We start from the raw sequence: 27,112 nt of genomic DNA, 5'->3' as shown, positions 1-27,112 counted from the left end.
AAGAAATTCTTGTGCCTCAGCCTCCTGAGTAGCTGGAGTTACAGGCACCTGCCACCACACCTGGTTAATTTTTGTATTTGCAGTAGAGAAGGGGTTTCACCATGCTGACCAGGCTGGTCTCGAACTCCTGACCTCAAGCAATTCTCGTGCCTCAGCCTCCCGAGTAGCTGGAATTACAGGCACCTGCCACAATGCCCAGCTAATTTTTGTATTTTTAGTAGAGAAGGGGTTTCATCATGTTGGCCAGGCTGGTCTCGAACTCCTGACCTCAAGTGATCCACCCACCTCAGCCTCCCAAAGTGCTGGGAGTGAGTCACTGTGCCCAGCCCCTTCTCACATTTCAAAACACAATCCTGTCTTCTCAACAGTCCAAAAGTCTTAACTCATTCCAGCATTAACTCAAAAGTCCAAATCCAAAGTCTCATATTTGCAACCTGTCGGATGTGTTTCCCATGGTTAGAGGGGGTTAGAGTTTTGGGAGGAAGGCTGCAGAGGCAAGGGTCGCTTCTCACCAGGGCTTGCTCTCCACAGGACCCTGCTGATGACACTGACATGGGTCACTAGGCAGGGGGAGTGCTTGTCAGAAAAGGGAATGGAAAGAGACTCCTTGCTCTCCCTTTTGTGCCATAGTCTTTATAAAGAAATCTTCATGTTCAGCCTACATTCATGGAGTGATAGCTATGCCCCGCTCCTTAAGGGCTGAACATCTGCAGAAATTATTTGGCATTCTGCACTGGGAGTTTGTCCCTTTCCTCTATGTGTTTATTGATTCAGTCATTTATTTGCATGAGTGTGGACCCATGGATATTTACTCCACACTTTGAGTTCTAATCCAATATTGCATGATTTTTTTTTTTTTGCTCCAGCTTACATGTTCCTGCTTTGGCCATCAGGAACTCTTCTAGTTGGCTCCCATGTCCCTCTGACACACTCTCATTATTTGGCTTTGTTTTTAATATTTTTTTCAGCACTTCTTTACTTGTACTTTCTGGTTCTGCAAGATGCTCCTGTCCTAGAATCAGCATTTCTCCAAGGAGCCCAGTCCTTTTATTGGAGAAGGGTGTTAGAAACCAAGATCTGGGCTCTAGGGTGTCCATTGTCACTGGGAAGTCTTCATTCCTTCATGTCTCTCACAGCAGACACAGCAAGAAAGTCACATGTACATCCTAACCTGTGTACAGACACACATCTGTCTGTAGGGGTCCTCCAAAGCAGGCACTGCATGCAGCTCTTGTCCCTGAATGCCACCTGCTCTCCAGCCACATTCCTTACCTGAGCAATGGCTTATCTCCCCTGGTGGATCATTGCTCTCTCCACTCTTTAGTAAGAGCTCAACCCTGGTGTGACCTTCCTGAGCTTCACAACACAATGCTCACTGTAACTCTTACCCAGGCCATGAGGGAGACTGAGGCTGGGGGGGGGAGTGCTTTTGCCCATGGTCCTCCAACTGGGCATGGACCTCAGGCCTGGTTTTCTAACTTTCACACTGGGGTAGGCGGGGTTCCACTGCTCCCCAGATGGGCTGGGCCAGGCATTGGAAGCTACTGGTGCAAGGATAGGGGAGGATGAAGGCCCTGTCCAGCCTCCTGCCCCTGAGGATGGAGCTCCCTCTTCTTCATGGGCCCTGGGACCTGTCTCTCTGTCACCGAAGTGGGTTCCACTGCATCAGTGTCACCCCTGGGGACAGTGAGGAGGTGTCTGAATCCTCGGGGATTCAGCTCCAAGGGCCTGGTCTTTCAGTGCCTTCCTGCTCTGGTAGTAGATAAGGGTCCCTCAGGACAGGGCCTGGGCCAGAAGGAGAGGAGCAAGGAGGGAGGGAGGAGGGAAGGAGGGAGGGAGGGAGGAGGAAGGAAAGAGAAAGGGAGGAAGGAAGGAGGGAAGGAGGGAGGGAGGAGGAAGGAAAGAGAAAGGGAGGAAGGAAGGAGGGAGGGGGAAGGAAGAAGGAAGACGGGAAAGAGGGAGGAAGGTGGAAGGAAGGAGGGGAGGAAGGGAGAGGGAAGGAAGAAAGAAGGAGGAAAGGAGGAAGTGGAGGGAAAGTGGGGAGGAAGGAGGGAGGAAGGGGGAAGGGGAAGGAGCAAGGGGGAAGGAGGAGGGGAAGGAAGGAGGGGGAAAGAAGGAGGGAGGGAGGGAGGGGAAGGAAGGGAGGTGGGAAGGAGGAACAGAGGAAGGGAGAAGGAGGGAGGAGAGGGGGGAAGGAAGAAGGGAGGAAGGAAGGAGGGGGAAGGAGGGAGTGGGGAGGGAGGGAGGTGGGAGGGAGAAGGAAGGAGGGAGGGAGAAGGAAGGAGGGAGGGAGGTGGGAGGAGGGATGGGGCAAGGAAGAAGGGAGGGGAAAGGAAGGGAGGTGGGAAGGAGGAAGGAGGGAGGGAAAATAAAGCGAGGTTGGAAGGAGGGAGGGAGGAAGGGGAGGGAAGAAGGAGGGAGAGGGAAGGAGAGAGGAAGAAGGAAGGAGGGGTAAGGAAGGAGGGAGGGAAAGGGAAGGAAGGGAGGGGGAAAGAGGGATGTAGGAAGAAGAAAGGAGGGAAGAAGGAGGGAGGGGGAAGGAAGGAGGGAGGAAGGGGGGAAGGAAGGAGGGAGGAAGGAGGGAGGGAAGGGGAAGGAAGAAAGAAGAAGGGAAGAGGGGAGGCAGAGAGAAGGAAGAAGGAAGGTGCTAAGGAGGGAGGATGGTGGAAGGAAGGAAAGAGAGAGGGAGGAAAGAAGGAGGGAGGGGAAGGAAAAAGGAAGGAGTGAAGGGTAAGGAAGAAGGAAGGTGGCAAGAAGGGAGGGAGAAGGAAGGAGGGAGGGGGAAAGAAGGATGGAAGGGGAAGGGGAAAAGAGGAGGGAGGGAGGGGGAAAGAAGACAGGAGGAAGGAAGGAGGGAGGGGGAAAGAAGGAGGATGGGAGTGGGGAAGGAAGGAGGAAGGAAGGATAGAGGTAGGAAAGAAGGTAGGAGAAGGGGGAAGAAAGGAGGGAAGGGGTAAGGAGGTAGGGAGCGGAGAGGAAGGAGGGAGGGAGAAAAGAAAGAGGGTGAAGGGGGAAGGAAGGAGGGGGAGGGGAAAGGAGGGAGGGGGGGCAAAGGAAGGAGGGAGGAAAGAAGGCGGTAGAAGGGGGAAGGAAAGGGGGGGAAGGGGGAAGGAGGGAGGGGGAAGGAAGGAGAAAGAAGGGAAGGAGGGGGAAGGAGGGAGGAAGGAGTGAAGGAGGGAGGGATGGGGAAGGATGGAAGGAGGGATGGGGGAAGGATGGAAGGAGGGATGGGGAAGGATGGAGGGAGGGATGGGGAAGGATGGAGGGAGGAAGGAGGGAGGGAGGGGAAAGAAGGAAGGGAGAAGGAGGGAGGGAAGGGGAAGGAGGAAGGGAGGGGGGAAGAGGGAGGGGGAAGGAAGAAGGCAAGGGGAGGTAGGAAAGAAGGAAGGAGAAGGGGGAAGGAAGGAGGGAGGGGGAAGGAGGGAGCAAGGAGGTAGGGGAGGAGGGGGAAGGAAGGAAGGAGGGAGGAAAGAAGGAGGGAGAAAGGGGGAAGGAAGGAGGAAGTGGGGAAGGAGAGGAAGGAGAAGGAAGGACGAGGGAAGGAGGGAGGGATGGGGAAAGGAAGGAGGGGGGCAGAGGGAGGAGGGAGGGGGAGAGGGGAGGGGGAAAGGAATGATGGGGGGGAAGGAGGGAGGGACAAAGAAGGAAGGAGGAAGGGGGAAGGAGGGAGCAAGGAGGTAGGGAGGAGGGAAGGAAGGAGGGAGGGAGGAAAGAAGGAGGGAGAGAAGGGGAAGGAGGGAGGGAGGGGGAAGGAGGGAGGGAGGAAAGGAGGGAGAAGGGGGAAGGAAGGAGGGAGAAGGGGGAAGGAAGGAGAGAGAGAGGGGGAAGGAGGGATGGAGGGGGAAGGAGGGATGGAGAGAGAGAGGAAGGAGGGGGAATGGGGAGGGATGGGGGAAGGAAGGAGGGGGGAGGCGGAAGGAGGGAAGGAGGGGGAAGGAAGAAGAGAGGAAGACGGAAGGGGGGAGGGAGGGGAAGGAAGGAGGGAAGGGGGAATTAAGCAGAAAGGAGGGAAGGAGGCGGGGAAGGAATGAGGAAGGAGAGGAGGAGGGAGGAAGAAGGGAAGGGGAAGGAGGGAGGGGGAAGGAGGGAGTGGGGGAAGGAGTGAGAACAAAGGAAGACCATTGAGTCTCCTCTCTTGTGCTTCCCAAATGCCCCCACTGACCCACACAGGGGTCTCTGCCCTGCCCTTGGACCTCAAGGGCTCCGTTCCTCACCTTGAAGGGCACCATGGTACCTGACCTTCCCCATCCCCCATAATGGGAAAAGCCACGTCATGGATCCCAGGCCCTGGAACCTGGGCCCACCGTCCTGTGCTTCTCCAGAGGTGGGCCCTGGGTCAAATCTCCAAGGGCTCCTGCTCTCCACCCTTTGCTCAGGGAACCAAGTCGCCTGGCCTCCTCCACCGATACCCTGCATTACAGCCTCTTCACACCAAAAGAAAGGAATAAGTGGCTGCTTCCTCCTAAAGCATTTTCTGGGTGAAGGCCCTGGTCACAACAGCCCTGGAAAGTGGGGAGTTTGTCCTCACTTTGGAGGTGGGGAGATGGGGAAACTGAGGCTCGGAGAGGGCAGGACCCGCCTCCCTCCCTCCCTGCACCTGCTGCAGGCCAAGCCTACCTGGCACCCAGTAGGGCTGTGAGCCCAGCTTCCCGAACAGCTGACCACGGAGGCTTCCTGGTGAAACTGGGATGAAGCCGGCTCCTGACTGGACCGCCTGCTGCAGTGAGCGGGGGTATGGCTGGGTGGCGGAGTGCCCAGCTGATTCTAACTCCCGGTAATTAACCCCACTGCCGGAAGCCACTGTGGCCCCTACGGGCCTGGAGGAGCAAGAAGGGACTGGAGGACCGGCGCTGTCCCAGCGTCGCCAGCAGGGGGCAGGGCTGCCTCACGCCGTGGGCACCGCAGCGGGCGCCGGGGCATCTGTCCTTGTGGGTCCTTGGGTTTCTAATCAGGTCCTTCATAACCGAGGGGGTGGGATGGGGCCTGGTCCTGCCTCGGCCTCCCTTTGGGCAAACTCCTTCCTCTGGGGGCCTTTGTGAGCTGTGGGGACACAGCCCCGCAGGGGCTGCGGGTTCCCTCGGGGCATCTTTGCAGAGGGGGCTCGCTGCGGAAAGGCAGGTAGAAAATGCCACACTCAATGGCCTGCCCGCCCCGATGCTGTCTGAGTCCCTGCTGGGGGGCAGCTGTGCCCATCTGAGAGTCCAGGGGACTGGGCTGCAGGCTCTATGTGGCCCTTCCACGCCCCAGTCCCTTCCTCCTGAGGCCCCTGAGACTTCTCTGACCTCTGCTCACCTGGGCGCAGCTGTCTTCAGGCACAGCAATGACCCTCCTCCGCCCTGAGTGTATCTGCCTGCACACAGTGCAGGGGCTGCCCCGTTCTCTCAGGAGGTGCTGTCAGGATGCACCCCATTCCCCACGCCTGCCCTTCCTCCCATTACGCTGTCTGCTGGCTGATGGCAGAGCCAGAAGCACAGGGAGCTCAGCAGCACCCATCCAGGAGCCATGTGTCCCTGCCCCCACCGCAGGTGCCTGAGTCCCTGCCCCTCCCTCGACTCTCGGTTCACAAACCTCCAGCCCACACTGGCTCGCTGTCGCTGCCTGAGCGTGCTGGTGAGGAACTTACCAAGCCCAGCATCTCTGGTCCAGAGGGACAGCCCTGGGCAAGAGTCGCCGTGGCAACCAGATGCCACAGGGAGGCCCAAAGCTGGGTTGTCCTGCGATGCCATGCCAGCCAGCAGCCTGGAGTTTCTGCCTGGCTGGTGGGAGCACGGGGAGGTGTTCACGTCCCTGGAGGGGCACCAAACTCCCCCCACGCTCACCCCAGGAAGTCCCGTAGTAACGCCTCGCCCCATTATTAAAACCAGCACCAAGGCCCTGGGAACCCGTGGGGAGCTTCCCCTTCCTGGGGTTCTCCCAGAGCCCCGAGGGCTCTGTGTCTTGCACCCACATACCTGAGCTTTCCCTTTTTGTCCCTGCGCCCTGGCCTGAGAACGCCGAGGGCTCACTCACCCCAAGGACGGGTGTCTGTGGAGGCTGTGCCCAGAGTCCAGGGGACCACCAGGGGACAGAGCCAGGTTCCAACCGCTGGTGTCTCACACAGCAGCACTCAGCCATGTGCGCACATGTGCAGCAGGACGGGAGCCCCTCAACAGGGAGGCCACAACCCAGCTCCAGAGGCCCCAGGGTCGACCCCTTTTCCAGACCATGGAAGAGGCCCACATGCTTCATGTGTGTAAGATTATATGCAGAGAACATGGATGGGCCAGACCCAGGAGGCCAGGTCGGCAGAGGGCTGTGCCAATGAGGAGAAAGCAGGTGGGCACTTCGAGGACTCTGCCTTCCCTCGGGGTCCACTCACACTTGGGCCCCTCTGGAGAAGCCCAGGCTGGTCTTGGTGGGCAGAGCCGAGGCCCTGGCAGAGGAGGGTGTGCAGCCCGGGGAGCCTCCTCTGGACCCAGGGCGGCTCATAAGATGGCAAAGTGAGTCCAGACTCCTGTGGCACCCACCATTCAGCCACAGTTCAGGGCCAGGGAGTGACCCAGAGTTTCAGGGCACAGCTGCCGTTCCCAGGAAGAGGGAGAATGGTGGGTCCTGACTCCACCAAGGGAGGCTGGCTCAGCCACGCCCCCATGACCCCCACTGCTCTGTCGAGCCTTCCAGGACTGAGTGCAAGTGTGTATGTTCCTGAGTGTCAGTGTGTGTGCACAGGAGCGTGTATGGGTGTGTGTGCCTGGGGGTGTGTATGGGTGCGTGCATGAGCGGCTATGGGTGTGTGTGCATGGGATTATTGGTGTACATATGAAAGCATGTATGTGTGCATGAGAGCGTGCATGGGTGTGTACATGAGTGTGTGTGCATGGGAATATGGGTGTGTGTGGGGTGTATAGGTGTGTGTGCATGGGAGTGTGTATGGGTGTGTACGAGCGTGTATGGCTGTGCATGGGAGTGTGTGTGCATGGCAGTATGGGAATGTGTATGGGAGTGTGGGTGTGCATGAGTGTGGGTGTGTGGGTGTATGGGAATGTGTATGGGAGTGTGGGTGTGTACATGAGCATGTATGGGTGCGTGCTTGGGAGTGTGGATGCATGGGAGCGTGTACGGGTGTGTGCATATGAAAGTGTGTATAGGTGGTTGCACGGGCATGCATGCGTGTGTACATGGCAGCAGTTGTGCATGGGTGTGCATGCCAAAGCATGTGTGTGAGCATGTGATGTGTGCATGCATATGAATGGGTGCAAGGGTGCATGTGAGCGTGTCTGTGCAGGTGAGTATGCAAGTGTGTGAATGTGTGTGTGCTCACGAGGGGAATGCCATCAGGAAGCCCCTGCCCTTCAGGTGGCAGGCCCTTCCATTTTAATTCTCACCCAGGAGCCACCCTTGCTTTGGGCACAGGCCACACGGCCCTCTGCCCACCATCACAGGGCAGGACCTGGACCCTCAGAGCCCCACTCCCCATCTTCACTGTGTCTGGTGCTTCTCGTGGAGGGTGCCTGGCTGGACACAGGTGCATGAGAGGGCTCCGGGCACCACCACGAAACCTCAGGCCGGGAGCAGCCCAGCCCCAGACAGCATGGAGACGGAGGGCATTTATCACAGGAGACAGTGCAGATGGGGCATCATTAACTTGTTTTTATGGGGCAGTTGGGTGACATCGTGTGTTCCCTGGCCCTGTGGGTTCACCTCCTGCCCACCCAGGCCAGCATGGCTGCAGAGGTGTGGATGCTTAGGCAGCCCGGTGAGGGACAGGTGGGAACACTCGCGCTCTGCAGGTACCCACAGGCCCAGTGCCCGTGGCTGCTGACAGATACCCTCGTGGAGGCCCCAGCCCCCTGCCCCTTGGAGAAGCAGCAGAGGCCAGTGGACAGGGAGAGAACTCCCGAGTGTGGCCCGCAGAGGACGCCGGCCTTGCCATACAGGACCAACGGGTGGGGTGGGGAGGAGGGCGGGCTGGTGGGGACTGATTACGGGCCCTCCCGCCCCAAACAAAAAAAATCCCCACACAGAACAAACGAACTGAATGGCGATGTATTTTAAACGCTCATATTTTGTTTCTCCTCTCACGTTTCTCCCTTTGCGTGCTTCTTTTCCACCAGTCTAATGTCACTGTCCATCAAACCCTGGCACCTGCGGCCGCGATGTTTCAGAGACAATCGTACGGGGAAGCGTTTCACAGTCACAGTCGCAGGAAGGCCGGCAACAGGACGCGACAGAGTGAGGCTTTAAAAATTACTCGAAAGGGGAAGAAAACCCTTGAAAGCCTCAGGCCCACCCTCCTGCCCCCAAGGAAGACAACCCCTGTTGCGACGGTTTCCTCCCAAGCCTCGCCGCCGTCACAGGAGCCCTCTCCTCTGCCATCGTCCGTCCTGGTGTTTCTCGCACGAAGCTTTCACCTCCATCTCTAGAAGCAGAAACAAAACAGTCCCAGCCCTCCCCCCGCCATATCCAAGTATACATGAGGGATAAAATTACATTTGTACAAAAATAGATTTTTTTTTTTTTTTTTTTTTTACCTTTCCAGATGCTTTAGACATTTTCTCTTATCTTTACTCTCTTTATGGATCTGTCATCCTCTCTAAAGTATTAGCTATGCGTCCCAGCTAAGGCATTGCTAAGGATTGGGAACGGCTAAAGCTGTCTGCTCCAAAGCATCTTAAAATAGATGCATCTCCTGCCTTGAGATATTCATTCGAACCCGGATTTCACCAAAGGAGGGTCCTTATATACTTGCTTACATGAAGCAAATTTATAGGAAAACAGGGGAAATGTCTTGATTAAAAATAAACACAAAACACTGGTAACCGTTCCGCCTCTCCTGCGTGGCACTCGCGTGCGGCTCTCTCCACACGCATGTCCCTGTACAGCACACACATGTTCACACCGCACACCCGCGTGGACGGGCGCCAGGTCACGCACCCCAACTCCACGACAGGGACACCAGCCGGCTACCCACAGGCTGCACATTCTGGCAGAGCCCTCCTGGGTGCCCCATGGGGAGGGGCTCGGGGCCATCTCCAGCACTGCCACCAGGCCGCCAGCCCAGAATTCTTGGGGAACACCGTGCTTGGAAAACCGGAGCTCAGGGCTGTCTTTCCCAGAGGTCGTATGCTTCCAGGGTACGGAGGGCCAGTGGCTGACACAGGCCCCAGGGTGGAAAGTCCCAGCAGGCCAGCTTCCAAGCGTGCCCGACGCAGCCTAGCGGACCCCAGCTCTGTGGCATCTTCACTCCTCAGCCTAGGAGCGCCATCTGAACGGCAAAGCCGGAAGGTGACCAGCTGAGGTGCCCGACTGAAGGTGCCGGAGTGCCCCGGGGGCCCAGGAAGCAGCCGTTGGGAAGGGGGGGCCCTGCTGGGAAGCCGCTTCATCCAGCCAGGCCAAGGCGGGGACAGGCACAGGTGGCTAATGAGCTGATGTTAGTGCTATCTTTAGAAAATTAAAGATTGTCCCACCAAAATAAGAATTACAAAAAAATCACCTTAATTGAACCGGATTGGTAATACTACTACAGGTCTGGTTAAATAGAAACTCTACCTCTCTACTCAGTGATGCGCCACACTCCCCACGCGTCACCTTTTCAAACCAACAGCACTGTTTGTACAACCGCAAGGCCGATGAGAAAGGGCCAGGAAGAGCCCAGGACACGTGGAGCGGTGGGCAAGGCTGCCGGGGCCAGGGAGGCCCGGTTCTGCTTCCAGGGGTTGGCGGCCCGGGGGGGCTTCAGTGCTTTACATCCAGCCAGCCAGCCAGCCAGCGCCGGAAACGACCAAGTTCCCAAGAAGCCGACCCCCTACCATTGAGGCCCGTCCCTGGGCTTCTTCCTCTGGAGCCGCGGGCATTCCCAAGGGTCCGGGCACGGATGGGTGGGCGCTGGCTGCAGAAGGCACCAGGTGTTGGCGTTAGGTGTTTTCACGCTCCCACCGCCGGGGCCCCGAGAATGCCTGCGTCCTCCTGCCGTTTCCATCACACCCCCCAGGGGCAGCTGGGGCTTCCTGGCAGTGCCTGGGAGGGGCCCAGCTGGCCAGGGACCTGGTACAGGTGTGAGGCTCAACACTCTGCCTCAGGATGGTGGACTGGGCAGGGGGCCACCTCTGGGGATCCACGACGCTGAAAGGCAGGGGTGGAGGGGGGCAGGAAGGAGGCAGGGGTGGAGGGGGACAGGAAGGAGAGGCTTGTGGAATCTCTGACAGCCTCTGTCTCGGGCACAGACTCAGCTGCAGGCTCCACCCAGGTGCCTCAGCTCAGCTCTGGCTGGGAGATCCAGGAAGGAAAAGAATGGACACTTTCTTCCCCACCGAGACTGGAGAACTGCCTCTCCAAGCCACTGCCTCCCAGTCCAGCCTCCTAGGCAGCTCCCTTCCCCAGTGAGGAAGCCCCCGCTCCAGGTGGGGTAAGACTCTGGAGAAGGCACCCACTCCCCCGCATCATTCCTAGACTGCTCCGGGGAAGACAAGACCCCCTCCTGTATCCCCCCATCCATCCCCTGTTCAGGCACCTGCGACTGACAAACGCTGGGTCCACGGGACTGAGGCGTGACTAGGAAAAGTACTCAGGCCAAAGGGAGGGCCTTCCAGTGCAAAAGAGGCGAGTTCAACCTGAGAGGGTCCCCACACCACCGGAGCCCGGGGGGCAGAGCCTGTGGGAGGAGCGCCGGGCCGCACGGGGCTGAGCCCCCACCACCTTCAACCAGAGCAAGACATTCAGTGAAGCTCCCAAGTAAGGCTCTGGGTGAACAACACTGTCCGTGGACACCACCAGGCTGGGGGGTCCCACCAGGGCCTGTGTGTGGCCCAGGCCCGAGGGCGCTGCAACTCAGGGTTCTCAGATTCCAAGTCTTTTAGACACAACTGGCAGCCAGAGAGAAAGCCTGAGCGGGGGTTCCACCAATGCCCCCGCAGAGCCACTCTGGGCCGCGGAGCATCTGCCCCACCCACGAGGCTCCCAGTTCCTGAGCCCCTCTTTCTCCAGGCCACCTGCCCCCTCTGAGGGAAACCGACAGGCCACCCTCCTCCCCTCCCATCCCCGCGGGCCTCACAGATGGCTGCAGGTCAGCAGAGCCCTGTGCCTCCAGCAAGGCCAGTGAGGTGGTGACACCCCACCCGCCCGAGCCGGGGCCAGCCCTGCAGGAACCAAGGACAAGCCTCGGCCCGGCCCTCAGAGCAAGAAGACTCAGGCTGGGGAGGGGCCAGGGCACTCCGGTCTGAACAGGGAGCAGGGAGTCTGAAACCAGGACACCAAGGCAGAGAGAAAACCGAGGGGTAGTGAGTGACCCCTGTCCCTGCAGCCTGGAGGTGGCCCCAAAACCCTGCACAGACGGTGGCTCATGTTCTCATTGGCTCAAGGGCCAACCTGTGAGTTATCTTTGGAAAAAGGGGCTGCTTCCCCCTCACTCAGAGCACAGGGCAGCCTGCTGGCCCCACGAGTCCCCTCTCCTCCCCGAGGCGGCTGAGGTCTTTGCTGACGACACACCAGCCTGCGCCCCCAGCTGTCCCCTCCTCCTGATGAGGGGGAAGCTGTCACAGGCTGGCCAGGCACCAGTATTCAGAGCAGGTGAAGATGTCACGCCAGACAGGAGGGCCACACGGACATTCCGAAAACCAGCATCGATAAACAGCAACGGAAACAAAAACCCCATTCCCAACGCCTACAGCTCCAGGGCTGGGGCCCGAAGACCCTGCGAGTTGCCCACGCCCCGTGGGGTGTGGCAGGGCGTCCCGAGAGCCCGGTGGGGAGGCGCCTGGCTGGGCTCACCACGCTAGTTCTTGCCACGCAGGCTGCTGCCTCAGGAAAGCCACTGCCCTGGGCCACAGACAAGTAGTAACAGAAATAAGGAGGGTGACAACACATCTCTTAGGCAGAGCAGTGACAGGCTGTGCCCCAAAGTCCAAACAGGCCAGGCAGAGAAGGGCAGGGACAGGACTCAGGCTGAGAAGAGCAGCTGGCGTCCAGGCAGGGTGGCCAGACCGGGTGGGCGCAAAGGATGGGCCCGCGGGCCTAAGTCATTTGGTGCGGCGCCTCCAGCATCTCCATGAGGAAGGTGTCAATGGGCGTGTCCCCAATGAGCTTGAAGAAGAAGAGATGTTCCAGGCACTTGAGCCCGATGGAGCGCAGAGCCGGCAGGCGGAGCAACAGCTTGGCGAACCTGCAGGGAACGGGTCTGGTGAGGGCCAGGCAATGGGCAGGGGCCATTCTGCCCTGGCAACTGGAGGCCTCCCTGGGGATGGGGCTGTGTCTGAGAGCCCAACCCATCCGAGGCTGGTCTGTAGCCCCGGAGCTGCCTGTGCCAAGCCTCCAGAGGGAAGGAGGGGAGGCTAGAAGGAAACAGGGGCGGTGGCGTCCCAGAGCCAGGAGAGAGTGAAGGAGGATCCCTGGGGCCGAGGACGGAGATGAAGGACCAGGGGCCAGACAGCGGCTGGCTAGGGCAGGCTGAATAGTTCTTTGTAAAGAAGTGAAAAATTGTGGGCAGCTGGGCATGATGGCTCGCACTTGTAATCTCAGCACTTTGAGAGGCCGAGGTGGGAGGATGGCTGGAGGCCAGGAGTTCGAGACCAGCCTGGGCAACGCAGTGAGACCCTGTCCCTACAAAAGAACAAGAGAAAAACAGTAGCCAGGCGTGGTGGTGCATAATGCCTGTACGGAGGACCACTTGAGCCCAGGCTGAGGCTGCGGTGAGCTACGATCATACCACTGCATGCCAGCCTGGGCAACACAGCGAGACGCTCTCTCTTAAAAAATGGAAAAATATGGGCCATGACAGCCAGGAGCGGGTGTGAGGTCAGCAATGCATCTGGCTGCAACAGCCATCGCAGCAAGCGACTGTGGGGCCTGTCAGGGAAAGGGCTGCTGAGCACACTGGTGAGTTGCAGGGAATAGGCAGGGCACATGGTGGGTAACCAAGAAGTCAAAGGGCATCAGGTGGGGGAGGAGGAGTCAGGCTGCACCCCCACTGCAGGTGGAGCCGGGCCTGACTTGGGAGCTGTGTACTGGGGCAAGCCCTTTTCCATACAGCGTCAGCACCCCATGAGTGCCTCCCACGGCACCTCGTGCAGGGCTGTGGGCCTCAGACCAGGGCCACCCCTTCCCCAGAAATAGCTCTGCTGGTGTTGGGCACAGCCTGGTCAGAGAAGGCTGGCGGGGGAGGGAGGGAGCATGGGTTGCTCCTCAGGGCCTGGCCCACCCCGGGGAGTTTCCTGGGGCAGGGACCAGTGGGCTGGCGGAGAGGGAGCGGGGGGAAGTCTGGGGCTCTGGGAAGAGGGATGGCAGGGCCAGGCATGAGGGCAGCAGCTGCCGCTGAGGACAGGGGGGACCAGGTGTCCCTTCTGGCTGGCCGTGTCTGCCCCAAGGCCCCTGTGCACGGCCTGAGTCTCTCCACACGGCCCCTCCAGGGGCTGCGGGACCTCATTAATTATTAACGACGTCTCTCTTTTCAGGGAAAAGCTCTGTGGTTGGCTGCCTCGCAGTCCTTGTTTTAAAGGCAAAAACAGCGCAGAGGCTGGAGTCCGGCCAGAGAACAAGCTGTTTTCTGCTGAGCTGGCGAGATGGGCCAGGGCAGAAAGCCAGGAAAAATAAGCTGCATGCCACCCCCTCCTGTCCTCGTCCTCCGGGAAGTTTCACTTTAAACCAAGCCAGATGAGGGCTGAGCAGGCAGCGGGGACACGGTTAACTGTGTAAGTGCTGGTGGCGGGAGGGCCTGGGTGTCCTAGGAGGTCTGCTGGGCCCCACCTCCCCCAAACCCCCACCCACAGTCTGAGGATCAAGAGGCCAGGAGATGCCCCTTTTGAGAGAAGAGGCAGACTCTGGAGAGCTGACTTTGAAACCGAGGGATCCACAAATGTTTCTCTTCCTGGACACCTACTGTGCACCCAGCACTGCGGACTCAGAAACGAGAGAACCCCAGCCCTTCTAGGGCCCACAGCCGGGCAGGGGAGAAAGATGAGCTCTGCGCTTGGGCTGTGGCTGCCTATTCTGTACACACTTGTAGAGAGTGTTTAGAATGTGTAGGCATCTGGCCATCCACTCTACACATGCTTGTGAAGTACCTACTACGTGCTGGTGTCGCCGGACCTCTGGTGGTTCTGCCTGGCAGGGGAGCGCAGTGGGGGGTGAAGCACAGCCTTCATCTACCTACTTGACAAAGACAAGCACCTACTATGCGCCAGGTGTGAGGTAATCCTTCCGGTGGGGATATAGCGTGAGCCTGTGGGGTGTGCCTGCCACAGCCCACTGGCCTGGAGGACCTCCCGCTGCCTGCTCAGGACCTGCTGGCACGGGCTGGGCCTGGGGAAGGTGCCACCTTCTCATTCACATAAAACAGCCTTGCAGCAAGGTGGGGGCTCTGGAGACAAGAGCCCAGGTCTGGGGTGTGTGTGGGACAGGGCGGGGCCCACCTTCCGGGCTGCTCTGGGTACTTGTGCTTGCAGTAGGCCTCCAGGGACGCGTAGACCTTCTCCCTCAGCGCCTCCACCTCGGCCGGGTTCGAGAGCCCCTTGGAGTCTGCAAGGAGAAGAGGCCACAGGTCAGAACCCTCAGCTGGGTGTGTTCCAGGCACCCGCCCCCAGGACCCAGGCTTGTGTGGGGTCTCCCAAGCTGCCCCACCACGGGCAGAGCAGGTGGTGTGAAGGACGCCGCTGGACACGCCCCCGCCTGCTCCCCCAGAGCCTGGTAGCAGGGGGATGACCGTGGAATCCATGGCCAGGCCAGGCTGCTCTGGGTCCAAGCTCGGCTCTGCCACTTGCCAGCCATGTGGCCTTGGGCCAATTATTTGACCTCCAGAGACTCGGTTTCCCCATCAATAAAGTGTCAGGAATCTGCTGCCTTCCAGCCACCATGGGAACTGGGAGAGACAATGGAGGCCTCTGCTGCCCTTGGGTCCCAGCCCCATGACACGGACGGGAGCTACCACTGCTGCCCCCAGGAGCACCCAGACCCTGAGGGAACCCATCCTCGGCATGCTCGGGGAGTGCTGAGCTCAGGACCCAGACTCGAGAGCCCAGAGTGGACAGGGGCTGAGACTGCAGCCACCAACACCTCCAAGGCCAAGGGACCCCATGTGAATGCCACCTGGGCCCGCGTCCTGGGGCTCCCTGGCAACATGTCTGGCTCCCTGAGCTGCCTCAGCTCTAGCCCGTCTCCTCACCCTCCCTGCAAGCCTGTGCCTTGGTCTCCTCGCCTTCCCTGCAAGCCTGTGCCTAGACCCTGCTCGTGCCAGACAATCTCACCCTCCCTGCAGGCCCGTGCCCAGGTCCCGCTGGTGCCCCAGCTCTAGCAACCAGACCACACAGGACCTGAATGGGGATTCCTTGGGCCGGGCCGGGCCGTGGCGTGACTCAGCCTCCGAGCCGGCAGGATTATGGCCTGGATGCACAGCCTGGGTGATATAATGTCCCTGGAAACAAGCTCTCCCCACAAGAAGATGCCCATCTCCATCCCGGCCCGGTCCCTCAGAGCCAGGTCTGAGAAAGGGCAAGGTCAGGGCCAGGAACCAAGAGGGCTCCATTCCCTCCACCACGGCCCAGGTGAGCTCCCCACGGCAGCCCCAAACCTCTCCCTCCACACCCCAGCCGCCCACCCCTATCGCAATGAGCTGAGTTTCCAAACACAGAAACCCATAGCTCCCTCCCAGCTGGAACCCCTCGGGACTTGGCTCCCTGTGGCCCCAGGAGAAAACCCAGACTTAGCAAGACTTTCAAGACCCTGCCTGGGCTGCCCCCACCAGTCCACCCCACCTCTGTGCCTCCCGTTCCCCTGGCCCCCGTCTAACTTTCAGCTCCCGGAGGAAGTGGCCCGCACCCTCGACCCACCACGCTCCTGTCCTCATGTGCTGGGGGCGCCTGCTGGTGGGTGTGACCCTCTAAACCCCAAGCTCTGGGCAGGCAAGCCCTACCCAGCAGTGTGAAGAGTCCTCCCATGCCCGGCAGGGTGCCGAACAAACAGGCACGTGTCAGCACTTGCTGGGCAAAGGGGTAGCATCTAGGAGGCTTTTCAAACCGAGAACCCAGAGGCTGGAGAAGGGCCGCACTGTGGGCCACAGGCCTGTGCCCAGCTCCAGTCCCACAGCCCCAAGCCCTGCTCTCCTCAACCACAGGGGCCTAGCCCCAGAAACACTCTGGATCCGAGGCTCGGGGATGAGGTTGGTCCCCTCTGAACACCTGGCAGGCCTGACCCATCCCCACCCCATCCCCAGCCTGGAGGGCTTGGGGCTCCCAAACTTCAGCACTGGAAGTTCACAACCACAGCCGGCCACTTCCGGAGTATGGATTCCGATGCACAGTGGTGAACGCTGCAAACCGCGGAGCCCAGACAGCACCACCAAGCCCCTCATGACAGGAGCCTTGCTGGGTCCCCCTGTGCCCAGGGGCCACGCTCCCTTGGTGGGCCCTCAAGGTGAGCAGAAGGCAGCACGGCCACACTTCCACTGGGAGGGGAGCACGCTGAGCTCAAGGAGAGCGGAAGTTGGCCTCATGTGCGGCCACAGCCAAGAGGTGCAGCCGGGAGGAGGCCCAGGTGCCTCTGCCCCACCAGAGAACAGGGCCAGGAGCCTCGAGGCAGGAAGGCCATACCGGGGTTGAAGAGGACGATGGCGCGCAGGCAGCCCAGCTCCGTCTTGTCCATCTGCATGTCCCGCATCTTGGACACGAGCTCTGTCAGCACCCTGCAGAGGAGGAGGGCAGACACCCCATCCCAGTTAGGCCGAGGTCCTCACCAAGGCCATACCCCAAATACCCAAGGTCTCTGGGAAGCCCGGCGTGGCCGGAAGGCGGCTGAGATGGGCCAAGCCAAGGCAAGGACCACCAGACAGCCCGAGAGGGAGTGGGCTGGAACCTGGGCCCAGGTGCCACCCCTGCCCGGAGGGTGGGCTCCTCTCCTTTCCCTCTAGGTCTGCCTGTGGGGCTTTATTCTGGGAACCTAGAGGCTAAGGAGGCACCTCGTGACAGCTAAGCTGAGGTGAGCCGGAGCTGCACGTGAGGTACAGAGTCTACCCCTCCTGAGCCCAGTAAGACCCACCACTGTCCCTCCTCAGCTGCAGACCTAGCACCACCTGAGGCAAAGCCCCTGCCCGTGCCCCAGCCCCAGTCGCTCCCTTCAGTCCAGGAAGAGACCTCTCCCCAGGGCCTGATCTCCCTGGGTGGGGGCTGCCAAAGGGAGTCATGTCCACTTCTTATCACCAGAAAAAAAAAAAAAACCACCAGCCTCGACACAGGGAAAACCCGCCAGTTCCCTCCATGGAGAGGCTGGGGGCGTTCTCGGATTCAGACTCAGCCGCCCCACTCCTGCAGCTGGATTCTGAATCCCATCGGCCTCTGCAGTGTCCTGGGCCCCCTAGCCTCAGCAGCCTGCCCACCAACCCCAAAGCTCGACTGCTGTGTCCAGGAACTGAGGGTGGGCCAGAGCGGGGGAAAGGGAGGTGACCGGGTGGGGCCCGGATGGTTGCCTAAGGAGCCTGGGCTCTCCCCTGTAGGCCAAGGGGGGCCCTGAAGGTCTGCAGAATGGGGAGTGCCCTGGCTGATTCCTGGGAGATCTGAAGTAGCCCGGAGGACAGGGTGGGACAGAACAGGAGCTGGGAGGGACCCCCGACGTCTGCTCTGAGGCAGAGGCACACAGCTGCAGAGGGGCAGGGCAGCGGGCATGGAAACGGCCTGGGCCACTGAGGGCAAAGACTTTGCATTCCACTTGCACAGAAGGCGAGGAAACGCTGGGGCCTCTGTAGTCACTGCTCTGGGACCCCAGAGAATGTAACCCCAGAGATAGCAACAAGGAAGCTACCGTCCACCTCTGTCATTGCCATCTCTCTACCAGCCAGCCAAAGGAACTGTCAGCTGGGCCAGTGGCTGGGGCCTCGCTTCCCAAAGCCGTATCCCCAGTACCCCCCTAAAGAAGCTGCTGTGGACAATAAACACGGCACCCTGTAGCCCCCGTGGGGACCCTCCCGTACACTAACTTCTTAAAGGCCCTGACAAGTCCTGCAGCAAAGACCCTCGAGGACACTGTTTAAACCAGCGTTTGCCCACCATCCGCGGCCACAAACCCTTTTGCACTTGGCACATCCCATGGAGGTCAAGTTCCAGGACCACCCTCGGGACGCGGGGACCTGAACCACCCCCTGGGGCATTGCTGCTGGGGCATCCGTCCCCTGTAACTGCCAGTGCATGACCTCTACTCACCTCTAATGTGAGGGCTTTCATGTTCAGGGGCCACCTTCTCCAGGTGGCCTGCTCCTCCCCACCCACGGCTCCTTGTGCTGCAGATCCCTGACCAAGGACCCTGCAGTACCCCTCCCCAGCCCTCCTGCTCCAGCTGAAGCTGACATCTGGTCCCCAGAAGGCCCAGTGGGCTCTCTGGACTCGTGGAGAAAGACCGCAGTGATAGCGACAAGGAAGTTACCATCCGCCTCGCCTGGCAGAGCCGAGCTGGCCGGCGCTCTGGGAGGGCAACGTGAATGGACATAGACCACCCAGGCCCGGACGAGGGCGGGCTCTGCAGCCAGTGCTGCTCCTGCAGTGTGTCCCCTGAGAAGTGGCTGAGGTGCAGCCCATGCTCCGCTGGGAGGCGTGAAGCACTGTGGTCTGACACCCCTGCGTGCACGGGGACAGGCGTTAGGCCGCACCACGCCCCGGGCTGCCACGGCATTCCCGCGCCAGCCTCACGCAGCCTGCAATGTGCCAACCGGAATTGACACTTTTACAAAACTGCATCTACGGTATCATCGCTTTAAAGAGAAATGAAGCTTTCCTTCCCACGGATAAATACATGGGATCGTGAAAAAAGAAGAGCTGGAGGCCGGGCGCGGTGGCTCACGCCTGTAATCCCAGCGCTTTGGGAGGCCGAGGCGGGCGGATCACAAGGTCAGGAGATCGAGACCACGGTGAAACCCCGTCTCTACTAAAAATACAAAAAATTAGCCGGGCGCGGTTGTGGGCGCCTGTAGTCCCAGCTACTCAGGAGGCTGAGGCAGGAGAATGGCGTGAACCCGGGAGGCGGAGCTTGCAGTGAGCTGAGATCCGGCAACTGCACTCCAGCCTGGGCGACACAGCGAGACTCTGTCTCAAAAAAAAAAAAAAAAAAAAAGAAGAGCTGGAGAGAGATAGGCCAAGTGCTCCCTGTGGTTACAGATGCCCCAGAGGCAGGGTTGGCATGGGGCTCTGAGCCTCCTCCTTGTGCTTTTCTCTGTTTTCCACGTGTGCACCCTTCATGCGCTGAAATAATACTAGGTAGGACGTGCACGGGGGCCGAGGTGACTGAACTCAGCTCACCTGGCAGTGGAGGTGAGCAAAGCGCCCTCGTCCCTCCTGGGACCCCCCTGACCTGTCAAAGATGGCGCCCACCCCTGCGCTGTGGGCGCTGTTCCGGTGGACGTGCAGTCCGGTGGCCAGGAGGATCCCGTCCTTCACGGCGATGGAGCGGTGGGAGAAGGAGGCGATGAGCAGTTCATTCCAGCCTGGGGAGGAGGCACATGGTCACTCGGCTGTCTCCAGGCCCCACGGGGCTCGCCCCTTCCCCAGACCCTGGTGGGAGCCCACAGAGCCAGCATGTCACAGACCCATCCTGACAGGCTCTGGAACCCCAATCCCACGAAATATTCCACAGAAAAGAGGTTCCTGAGAATGCCTCTTCTACAGTGCACACCGGCACACAACAGGCCCTGAGAAGCCCCGCACAAAGTCCCTTGAGCTCTGTGGAACCCAAGAGCTCACAAACTCATGTGCCCACGGAAGCTTCCTCCTGTGCGTGCAGGACGCTCCTGCCACAGAGCACGCGGGAGAGCACCCAGCGATGTTCCCAGGGTGGTCCCCAGAACCACTGCTGCCAGCAGGGTCCCAGGAGCAAACTCTCGGGGATCCGTGTGCACTTCGTGGAATGCCACCAAACAGCAGGTTATCCAACGGAAGGCAGGTGCATGAGAGCCGCGGCGTCTTTTGGGAGGTTTCCCAGCGGGGGGAAGGTTAGAAAACAGCAGTCCCTCAACATCAGGGGGTTCCCTGGGGGGATAGTTAGGTAACAGTAGCTCCTCAACATAGTGGGGGTTCCCTGGGGGTGGGCAGTTAGGTAACAGTAGCCCCTCAACATAGTGGGGGTTCCCTGGGGGTGGGCAGTTAGGTAACAGCAGTCCCTCAACATCGGGGGTTCCCTGGGGGGCAGGCAGTTAGGAATAGCAGTCCCTCAACATGAGGTTCCAGTGCAGACAAGGCAGAGCAGGCATTGGGGAGGAAGAAAGCCTCAAACAGGGACCCTCGCGTGCACACGCATTACTGTTTTAATGGCTCCTGGAGACCAGGTGACATGGAATCACCCGCAGTCACACAGTCAGGGACCCTCGCGTGCACACGCATTACTGTTTTAACGGCTCCCGTTTACAGGGTGACACGGAATCACCTGCAGTCACACAGTCAGGGATCCTCGCGTGCACATGCATTACTGTTTTGACGGCTCCCGTTTACAGGGTGACACGGAATCACCTGCAGTCACACAGTCAGGGACCCTCGCGTGCACACGCATTACTGTTTTGACGGCTCCCGTTTACAGGGTGACACGGAATCACCTGCAGTCACACAGTAACCTTCAGCACCTTCTGCACTCCCCAAGCGCTCCAGAGGCTCCAGCCTCTACCCCGACACTGTCATGAATTTCCCACTTAATCCCAACTGTAATCCTGGAAAACCGGCATTAACCTTGTTTTACAGAGGGGGAAACTGAGGCATGAGGCGGTCAGTGATCAGCAAGAAGTTGGTGGGGACCACCGTGCCAGCTCCAGCTCGGCCCACCACACCCTCCCAGCACACACCCACCCCGTCATGGGGACCCCGGGGGCAGGTGTCACCACCCCCATTCTCCCCGTTTCACAACTGAGTAATCCCAGGGCCCCAGAAGGGAAGTCCCACCCCCGAGGCCACCCCGCCCAGGTGTGCTGACAGACCAGGCAGGGATTGCACCCGACTCGCCCCAGGCTGTGCAACCAAAATGAGGGAGGAACGGTGGGGTCTGTGCCCCTCCACCGTGGGAGCATGCAGACGGCACCACGGGCGGTCTGATGGAAAAGCCGGGGCTGGAAATACTGTCACAGACGTGGGACGGGCACCTCCCACCTGTCACACATCCCCTCTCCCTGCCAGGTGGCAGCAGGCAGCCCGTTGCAATGGGGAGTCAGAACAGTGGGGTTCCCTGGGGCGGCGGTTTGGGAAACACACCCCAAGGCTGCAGTGTGCAGTGGCGTCCTAGGGCTCAGCCGAGTCAGCCACGAAGACAGCTTCCACACTGCCCAGCCAGATTTTCTTTGACCACAGAACCTTTTTTTTTTTTTTTTTTTTTTTTTTGCCCATGAAACATCTGTAGCATCACATTTAGGAGAACTCTGATCTAGATGACCCCCTCAATCTGACGTGTGGGTAATCTGTGGCCCGGGGAGGGGAACGGTTTGCCCCAAATCACAGAGACTCGGACAGAAGCCCTGGGCCCACTCCCACTCCTGCCCCTCCTACAGCTCAGCCTGTCAGGTTTTCCTGGGCTGAGAGGTACTGGGTCTGACATCCAGTGAGAGTAAATGCTCTCCCAGGAAAGGGCTCTCCCTCCCTTCCCACACCAGGCCCGGTGTGGACAAACTTCCTGTGGCCAGGGGCAGGGACCCAGGGGCCTGAGGACAAGAGCTGGGCTGGGGCACAGCTGGCCCCAAACCCACCAGCCCTGGCCAGTCCTGGCCTCCGGGGCCCGCCTCTCTCCCTCGCATCCTCCAGGCCTGGGGGTTTACCGGAGCGGTGGCCCCCTCCCCTCCCACTGCCCTGAGAGCCCCTGGGGCCACCCAGCAGGCACCAGGGTGGACTTGCCTCTGAAACTGTGGTGCGCCCAGCAGAGGGGCCTGGTGCACAGCTGGGTGCACGCTGCTGAGCCGAGATGCGGCCCTCAGCACAGGATACAGGTCAGGACGCCAGACACACGGACAGAACATCGCGGAGTCTCTCTCTGCACCCTCCGGCACGCCGGCTGCATCTCAGCTCCCCTGTCCCCCGTCCCTCCACCCCGATGTCCTCACTCGGTTATTTCTCCTCTCCTGCCCCGAACACCTTTGTAAGCTGCCCTCCTCCTTCTCGGACGTAAGAGAAAACGGGAGAGGAACCCATTTTACAGTAACCTTTGGGGGCGCGTCTTCACCTTCCTAAGTGCTCCACTGCTGCACAAAAGACAGTTACTGGCCCTGCGATGTGGGGGCCTGGCACGGCCACAGCTTTTAACAGCTCAGGGTGCACTGGCCTTTCAGAAGAAGGACCTCAGTGATGCAGGGGATACCAGGTCTTACTCCAGGCTCCAAGCGCAGGACCAAGAGTCTTGCCTGGAGCTGCCCCCTTGGTCACTACGTCCTCCAACTCAAGAAGCTGGCCCTGCCCAAGGAACTTACTCCTCCAGATCCCTTGTGGCCCTGCCCACACGCCCAGGGCCTCGGCTGGGGTTGCAGGATCCCTGGACAGCACTTCTGGAAGGAAAAGCATGGAGTCAAGGGTCACGTGGGGAAGCCAGGGCCTCGGGCTCCAACCTGGCTCAGCCGCGTTCCTGTCTCACCTCTGAGCTGCCACTTCCTCAGCACAGGGGACAGTGAGAACTACTGACAGCACAGGGCACAGTGAGAACTTCCTCAGCACAGGGGACAGTGAGAACAGCTACTCCTGGTGGTCTGGAGAGTTAAATGAGTCCACACTCATGAGGTAGGGCAGGGCCCCCCAGAGTCACAGCTGCTGTCCCCATGGGGCTTGTGATGGGGATCCCGTTCCAGGGCGGCAGTGACAAGAGCCCAGCCTGGCTTCCCCTGTGTCCTGGGGCCGGAGATGTGGGCAGGATTAACAAGACCAGGGGCGTCAAATGGTGTGCTGTCCCCACAGGGGGACCTTGGGCCTGCTACATAAGCCTGGCTCCTCCCTCCTCACGGCCCAGCAAGGCCTGCCCCTTCCCCCCAACCCCCCGCCTCCACGGCAGGAGGTGCCCGTGCAGCCCAGGCCCTCCGAAGACCCCACTGGAGCAGCTAATGCAGACTCAGAACCCAACAGCCTGGGATGAGGGGGCAGGCGGGAAGGAGGTTGGATGGAGGAACTTGAAAGCTGTGAGCGACCCGGCCCTGTCTCAGTTTACTCATCTGACAAACACAAGCGTCAGGGTGTGACTCGGAGCTTCCATAGAACAAGCCAAAACTATTCATTTTAATGCTTTATTTCTGAAGGCTTCCTAGACAGGTGGGGCAGGAGCCCACCCCAAGGAAGGGGCCCTACCCGGCAGGAGCAGACACGCGTGACGTTAGCCTCCCACAGCCCGGCTGGAATCCTCCACCAGTTTCTGGGCCCCTGCAGGGCTGTGGCCACTGCACCCCAGCTCAGTGCCACCGAGAGCCACAGGTGGACACGCCCCGGAGTGAGCAGAGACCCTGGGCCTTGAACCTGCATGGCCAATGGCTCTCACAACGGTGGGAATCCCAGGTCTGGGCACCCATTCCCATCGCTGCTGCCGCCCAGTAGAAGTGACCTCCCCCACCAGCGCTGGGAACACAGTGGGAGGGCCCAGCACAGGGACATAATGGGGGAGCACTCAGTGCCCCCCTGCACCTGCCAGGGCTGGGCGGGGCCTCGCTTCCACCACTGCCTCCTGCCAGAAGAAAACTCAGCAGGACCGCACCCCCGTCCCATCAGGCTACAGCCACGGACCTTGACCTGAGCCCCCTGGAGGGGGACAGAGTCCTCCAGCCAACACCAGCCAGAGGCTACAGCCACAGCCCCAGCCCCAAGCCCCCTAAAGGACGACAGAGCCCTTCAGCCAATACCAGCCAGGCAGAGTGTATCCTTGGGGTCAACCCGGGTCCTCTCCAGCCACCTGGCCAGTGCAGGCTTCCAACTCCAGTGCTCCACATCTGAGCTGGACATGTGCCTCAGTGGACCTTACAGGGGCTTGGGGAGACCACCTGATGGGTGAGCTGCCGGCCCCGGCAGACAGAACACACAAGGACGATGAGGCACCGAGAGTAAGTGACTTGGCCAAGGTCAGCCGCTGGTGGGCAGTGGGGCTGGGACTCACGCCGGAAGTGCAGCTCCAGACCTCACCATGTGGCCCTCGAAGCTGGCAGCATGAGCAGGGCCCGCTGGACACAGGTCAGCAAGGACCTCAGTGGGGACCCAGCACCACACTCCGCCACGATCCCCCCACGCAGACCCTCAGCACCGCGCTCCGCCACAACCACCCCTCGCAGGCCCTCAGCACCGCACTCCTCCACACTCACCCCACGCAGATCCTCAGCACCGCACTCCACCACAATCCCCCCACGCAGGCCCTCAGCACCGCGCTCCGCCACAACCACCCCACGCAGATCCTCAGCACCACACTCCGCCACAATCCCCCCCACGCAGGCCCTCAGCACCACGCTCCACCACAACCACCCCACACAGATCCTCAGCACCGCACTCCGCCACACTCACCCCACGCAGGCCCTCAGCACCGAACTCCGCCACAACCACCCCACACAGATCCTCAGCACCGCACTCCGCCACACTCACCCCACGCAGGCCCTCAGCACCGAACTCCGCCACAACCACCCCACACAGATCCTCAGCACCGCACTCCGCCACAACCACCCCACGCAGATCCTCAGCACCGCGCTCCGCCACAACCACCCCACGCAGATCCTCAGCACCGCACTCCGCCACGCTCACCCCACGCAGATCCTCAGCACCGCACTCCACCACAACCACCCACGCAGGCCCTCAGCACCGCACTCCACCACAACCACCCACGCAGATCCTCAGCACCGCGCTCCGCCACGCTCACCCCACGCAGATCCTCAGCACCGCACTCCACCACAACCACCCCTCGCAGATCCTCAGCACCGCGCTCCGCCACAACCACCCCACGCAGATCCTCAGCACCGCGCTCCACCACGTTCACCCCTCGCAGATCCTCAGCACCGCACTCCGCCACAACCACCCCACACAGGCCCTCAGCACCGCGCTCCGCCACGATCACGCCTCACAGGCCCTCAGCACCGCACTCCGCCACGCTCACCCCACACAGGCTGATGCTGGAGCCAGAAGCTGTCAGAACATGGGACCACAGGGCCAGGCACCACACAGATATGGCGACGAACACAGCCATCCAATCTGACTCGGACCTCCGCCTGGGCCCCAGCGCACAACCATCTGGAGATCCCCCAGTAAAAGAGCTGCATGCGGCCGACTGTTCTCTGGACAGGCCTGTTGGGTTGGGGCAGGGTGGGGGTACCATGCTTTCTCAGCAAAACCCTTGGGCATCTCTCCAAAGACCACTGGGGTCAGGCAGGCCTGTAGCTGGCAAAGCCAGGGGCTCTGAACCGAGGGCTCTTGGGGGAGCCCCTGCAAACAAGGGCAGGGTTCCTTTGGCAGGCGAAATACGCACCACACTCTGAAAGAAGTCTGAGCCCACAACAGCAGACGGCCACGTGCCTCAGGCCCAGAGAAGCGAGGACCTACTAGACACGAGGCCAACGGGATTAAGTCAAGGACTTTGAGATGGGAGATGATCCTGGCTCATCCGGCAGGGCCCAATATGACCAGAAGAGTCCTTCTGGGAGGGAGGCGGCGGCACCAGGCCCTCTACACACAGCCTGTGTGGTCGCAGCCCTGACCCAAGCAGCTTCCAGAACATTCCCTGCTTCACAGGGAGCCTGTCTCTGTTTGGCTGTGCCTTCTCCATTTCTCACTTAGGAGCCGCCTTGTATGGGCCGAGGCTCCCCAGTCAGGCTGAGGCAGCGGAGCCCACAGTGCAGCAGCCTCCAGGCAGCTGGGATACCTGGCCCTAAGGGAGCTTGGCTTCTTGGGCCCAGGAGGACATGGGACAGTGACCAGCACCATCGCGGGGCAGTGAGGGCAGACCTGGGCACCCAACGTGTTGCTTCACCAGCAGGAGACTCCACTAACAGCCTGGCCTCACAGCTACCCTGGGTGACTCAGCGAGAACCAGCCTCAATCAGCACGTCCCTCACACCCCTCTTCCCAGGTGGGCGACCAGCTTGGGGGGCGCCTGCCCCGTCCAAGCTTCCACTGCCATCCTGATCCCCAAACCCCAAAGCTGAGCTCCCAGCCACCGTCCTGGCCACCGCATGGCATCACGGGGAGTGTGCTGCGCGTGGAGCAGGCATTTCTGTGCAATGGCTCCGTGCATCACCATTTCCGCATGGAAACAGGGCTGCGCCCTTGGAGTGGGAGGAGAAGGGCAGAGAGCACGTGGCCCTCCTGGGCAGCCCCTTGAACACACCCAGCCTCCCTCTCCAGAGCCCCCCAATCTCCACCAACAGCCCATTACCTCTCTGAAGGCCCCTGAGAGAGACCCCGCATGGCACACCTCCTTATGAGGGATGGAGGGAAACTGAGGCCCCAGGCCCTTCCCCCAACAGTCCCATATAGTCCATAAGAGGTCCCAGGAGGGGGGAGTGTCCCAGGATGGGGAAGTGTCCCGGGAGGTAGGAGTGTGTCCCAGGAGGGGGGTGTGTACCAGGAGGGGGGAGTGTCCCGGGAGGTAGGAGTGTGTCCCAGGAGGGGGGAGTGTCCCAGGATGGGGAAGTGTCCCCGGAGGTAGGAGTGTGTCCCAGGAGGGGGGTGTGTCTCAGGAGGGGGGAGTGTCCCGGGAGGTAGGAGTGTGTCCCAGGAGGGGGGTGTGTACCAGGAGGGGGGAGTGTCCCAGGAGGTAGGAGTGTGTCCCAGGAGGGGGGAGTGTCCCAGAATGGGGAAGTGTCCCCGGAGGTAGGAGTGTGTCCCAGGATGGGGGTGTGTCTCAGGAGGGGGGAGTGTCCCAGGAGGGGGGAGTGTCCCGGGAGGTAGGAGTGTGTCCCAGGAGGGGGGTGTGTACCAGGAGGGGGGAGTGTCCCAGGACGGGGAACTGTCCTGGGAGGTAGGAGTGTGTCCCAGGAGGGGGGAGTGTCCCAGGATGGGGAAGTGTCCCCGGAGGTAGGAGTGTGTCCCAGGAGGGGGGTGTGTCTCAGGAGGGGGGAGTGTCCCGGGAGGGCGGAGTGTCCCGGGAGGCGGGAGTGTCCCGGGAGGGAGGAGTGTCCCAGGATGGGGGAGTGTCCCAGGAGAGGGGAGCGTGTCCCGGGAGGGGGGAGTGTCCTGGGAGGGAGGATAGTCCT

General features: G+C 60.6%; 1 protein-coding gene and 1 pseudogene across 6 annotated transcripts in view; both read right to left on the bottom strand.

Annotated features, from left to right (window-relative positions):
- Positions 1-8,007: 8,007 nt before the first annotated feature.
- LOC126937063 (uncharacterized) lies at positions 8,008-11,319 on the bottom strand (annotated as a pseudogene). The gene has a single exon (XR_007719632.1). The product of XR_007719632.1 is annotated as an uncharacterized LOC126937063 (transcript).
- RXRA (retinoid X receptor alpha) overlaps positions 8,008-27,112 on the bottom strand; it is a 251,977-nt gene continuing 232,872 nt past the window's right edge. For all 5 annotated transcript variants that reach the window (XM_050760113.1, XM_050760116.1, XM_050760117.1 and 2 more), the window contains 4 exons: positions 19,297-19,429; positions 16,554-16,645; positions 14,382-14,487; positions 8,008-12,136 (listed from right to left, as the gene is read on the bottom strand). In XM_050760113.1, the coding sequence (XP_050616070.1) occupies positions 11,989-12,136; positions 14,382-14,487; positions 16,554-16,645; positions 19,297-19,429 (479 nt within the window). In that variant the 3' untranslated portion in view covers positions 8,008-11,988. The remainder of the gene's footprint in view (positions 12,137-14,381; positions 14,488-16,553; positions 16,646-19,296; positions 19,430-27,112) is intronic.

Source organism: Macaca thibetana, chromosome 15 (genome assembly GCF_024542745.1).
Source record: "Macaca thibetana thibetana isolate TM-01 chromosome 15, ASM2454274v1, whole genome shotgun sequence".
In the NCBI taxonomy this organism is placed as follows: domain Eukaryota; kingdom Metazoa; phylum Chordata; class Mammalia; order Primates; family Cercopithecidae; genus Macaca; species Macaca thibetana.
This window is presented reverse-complemented; position numbering and strand designations above follow the sequence as displayed.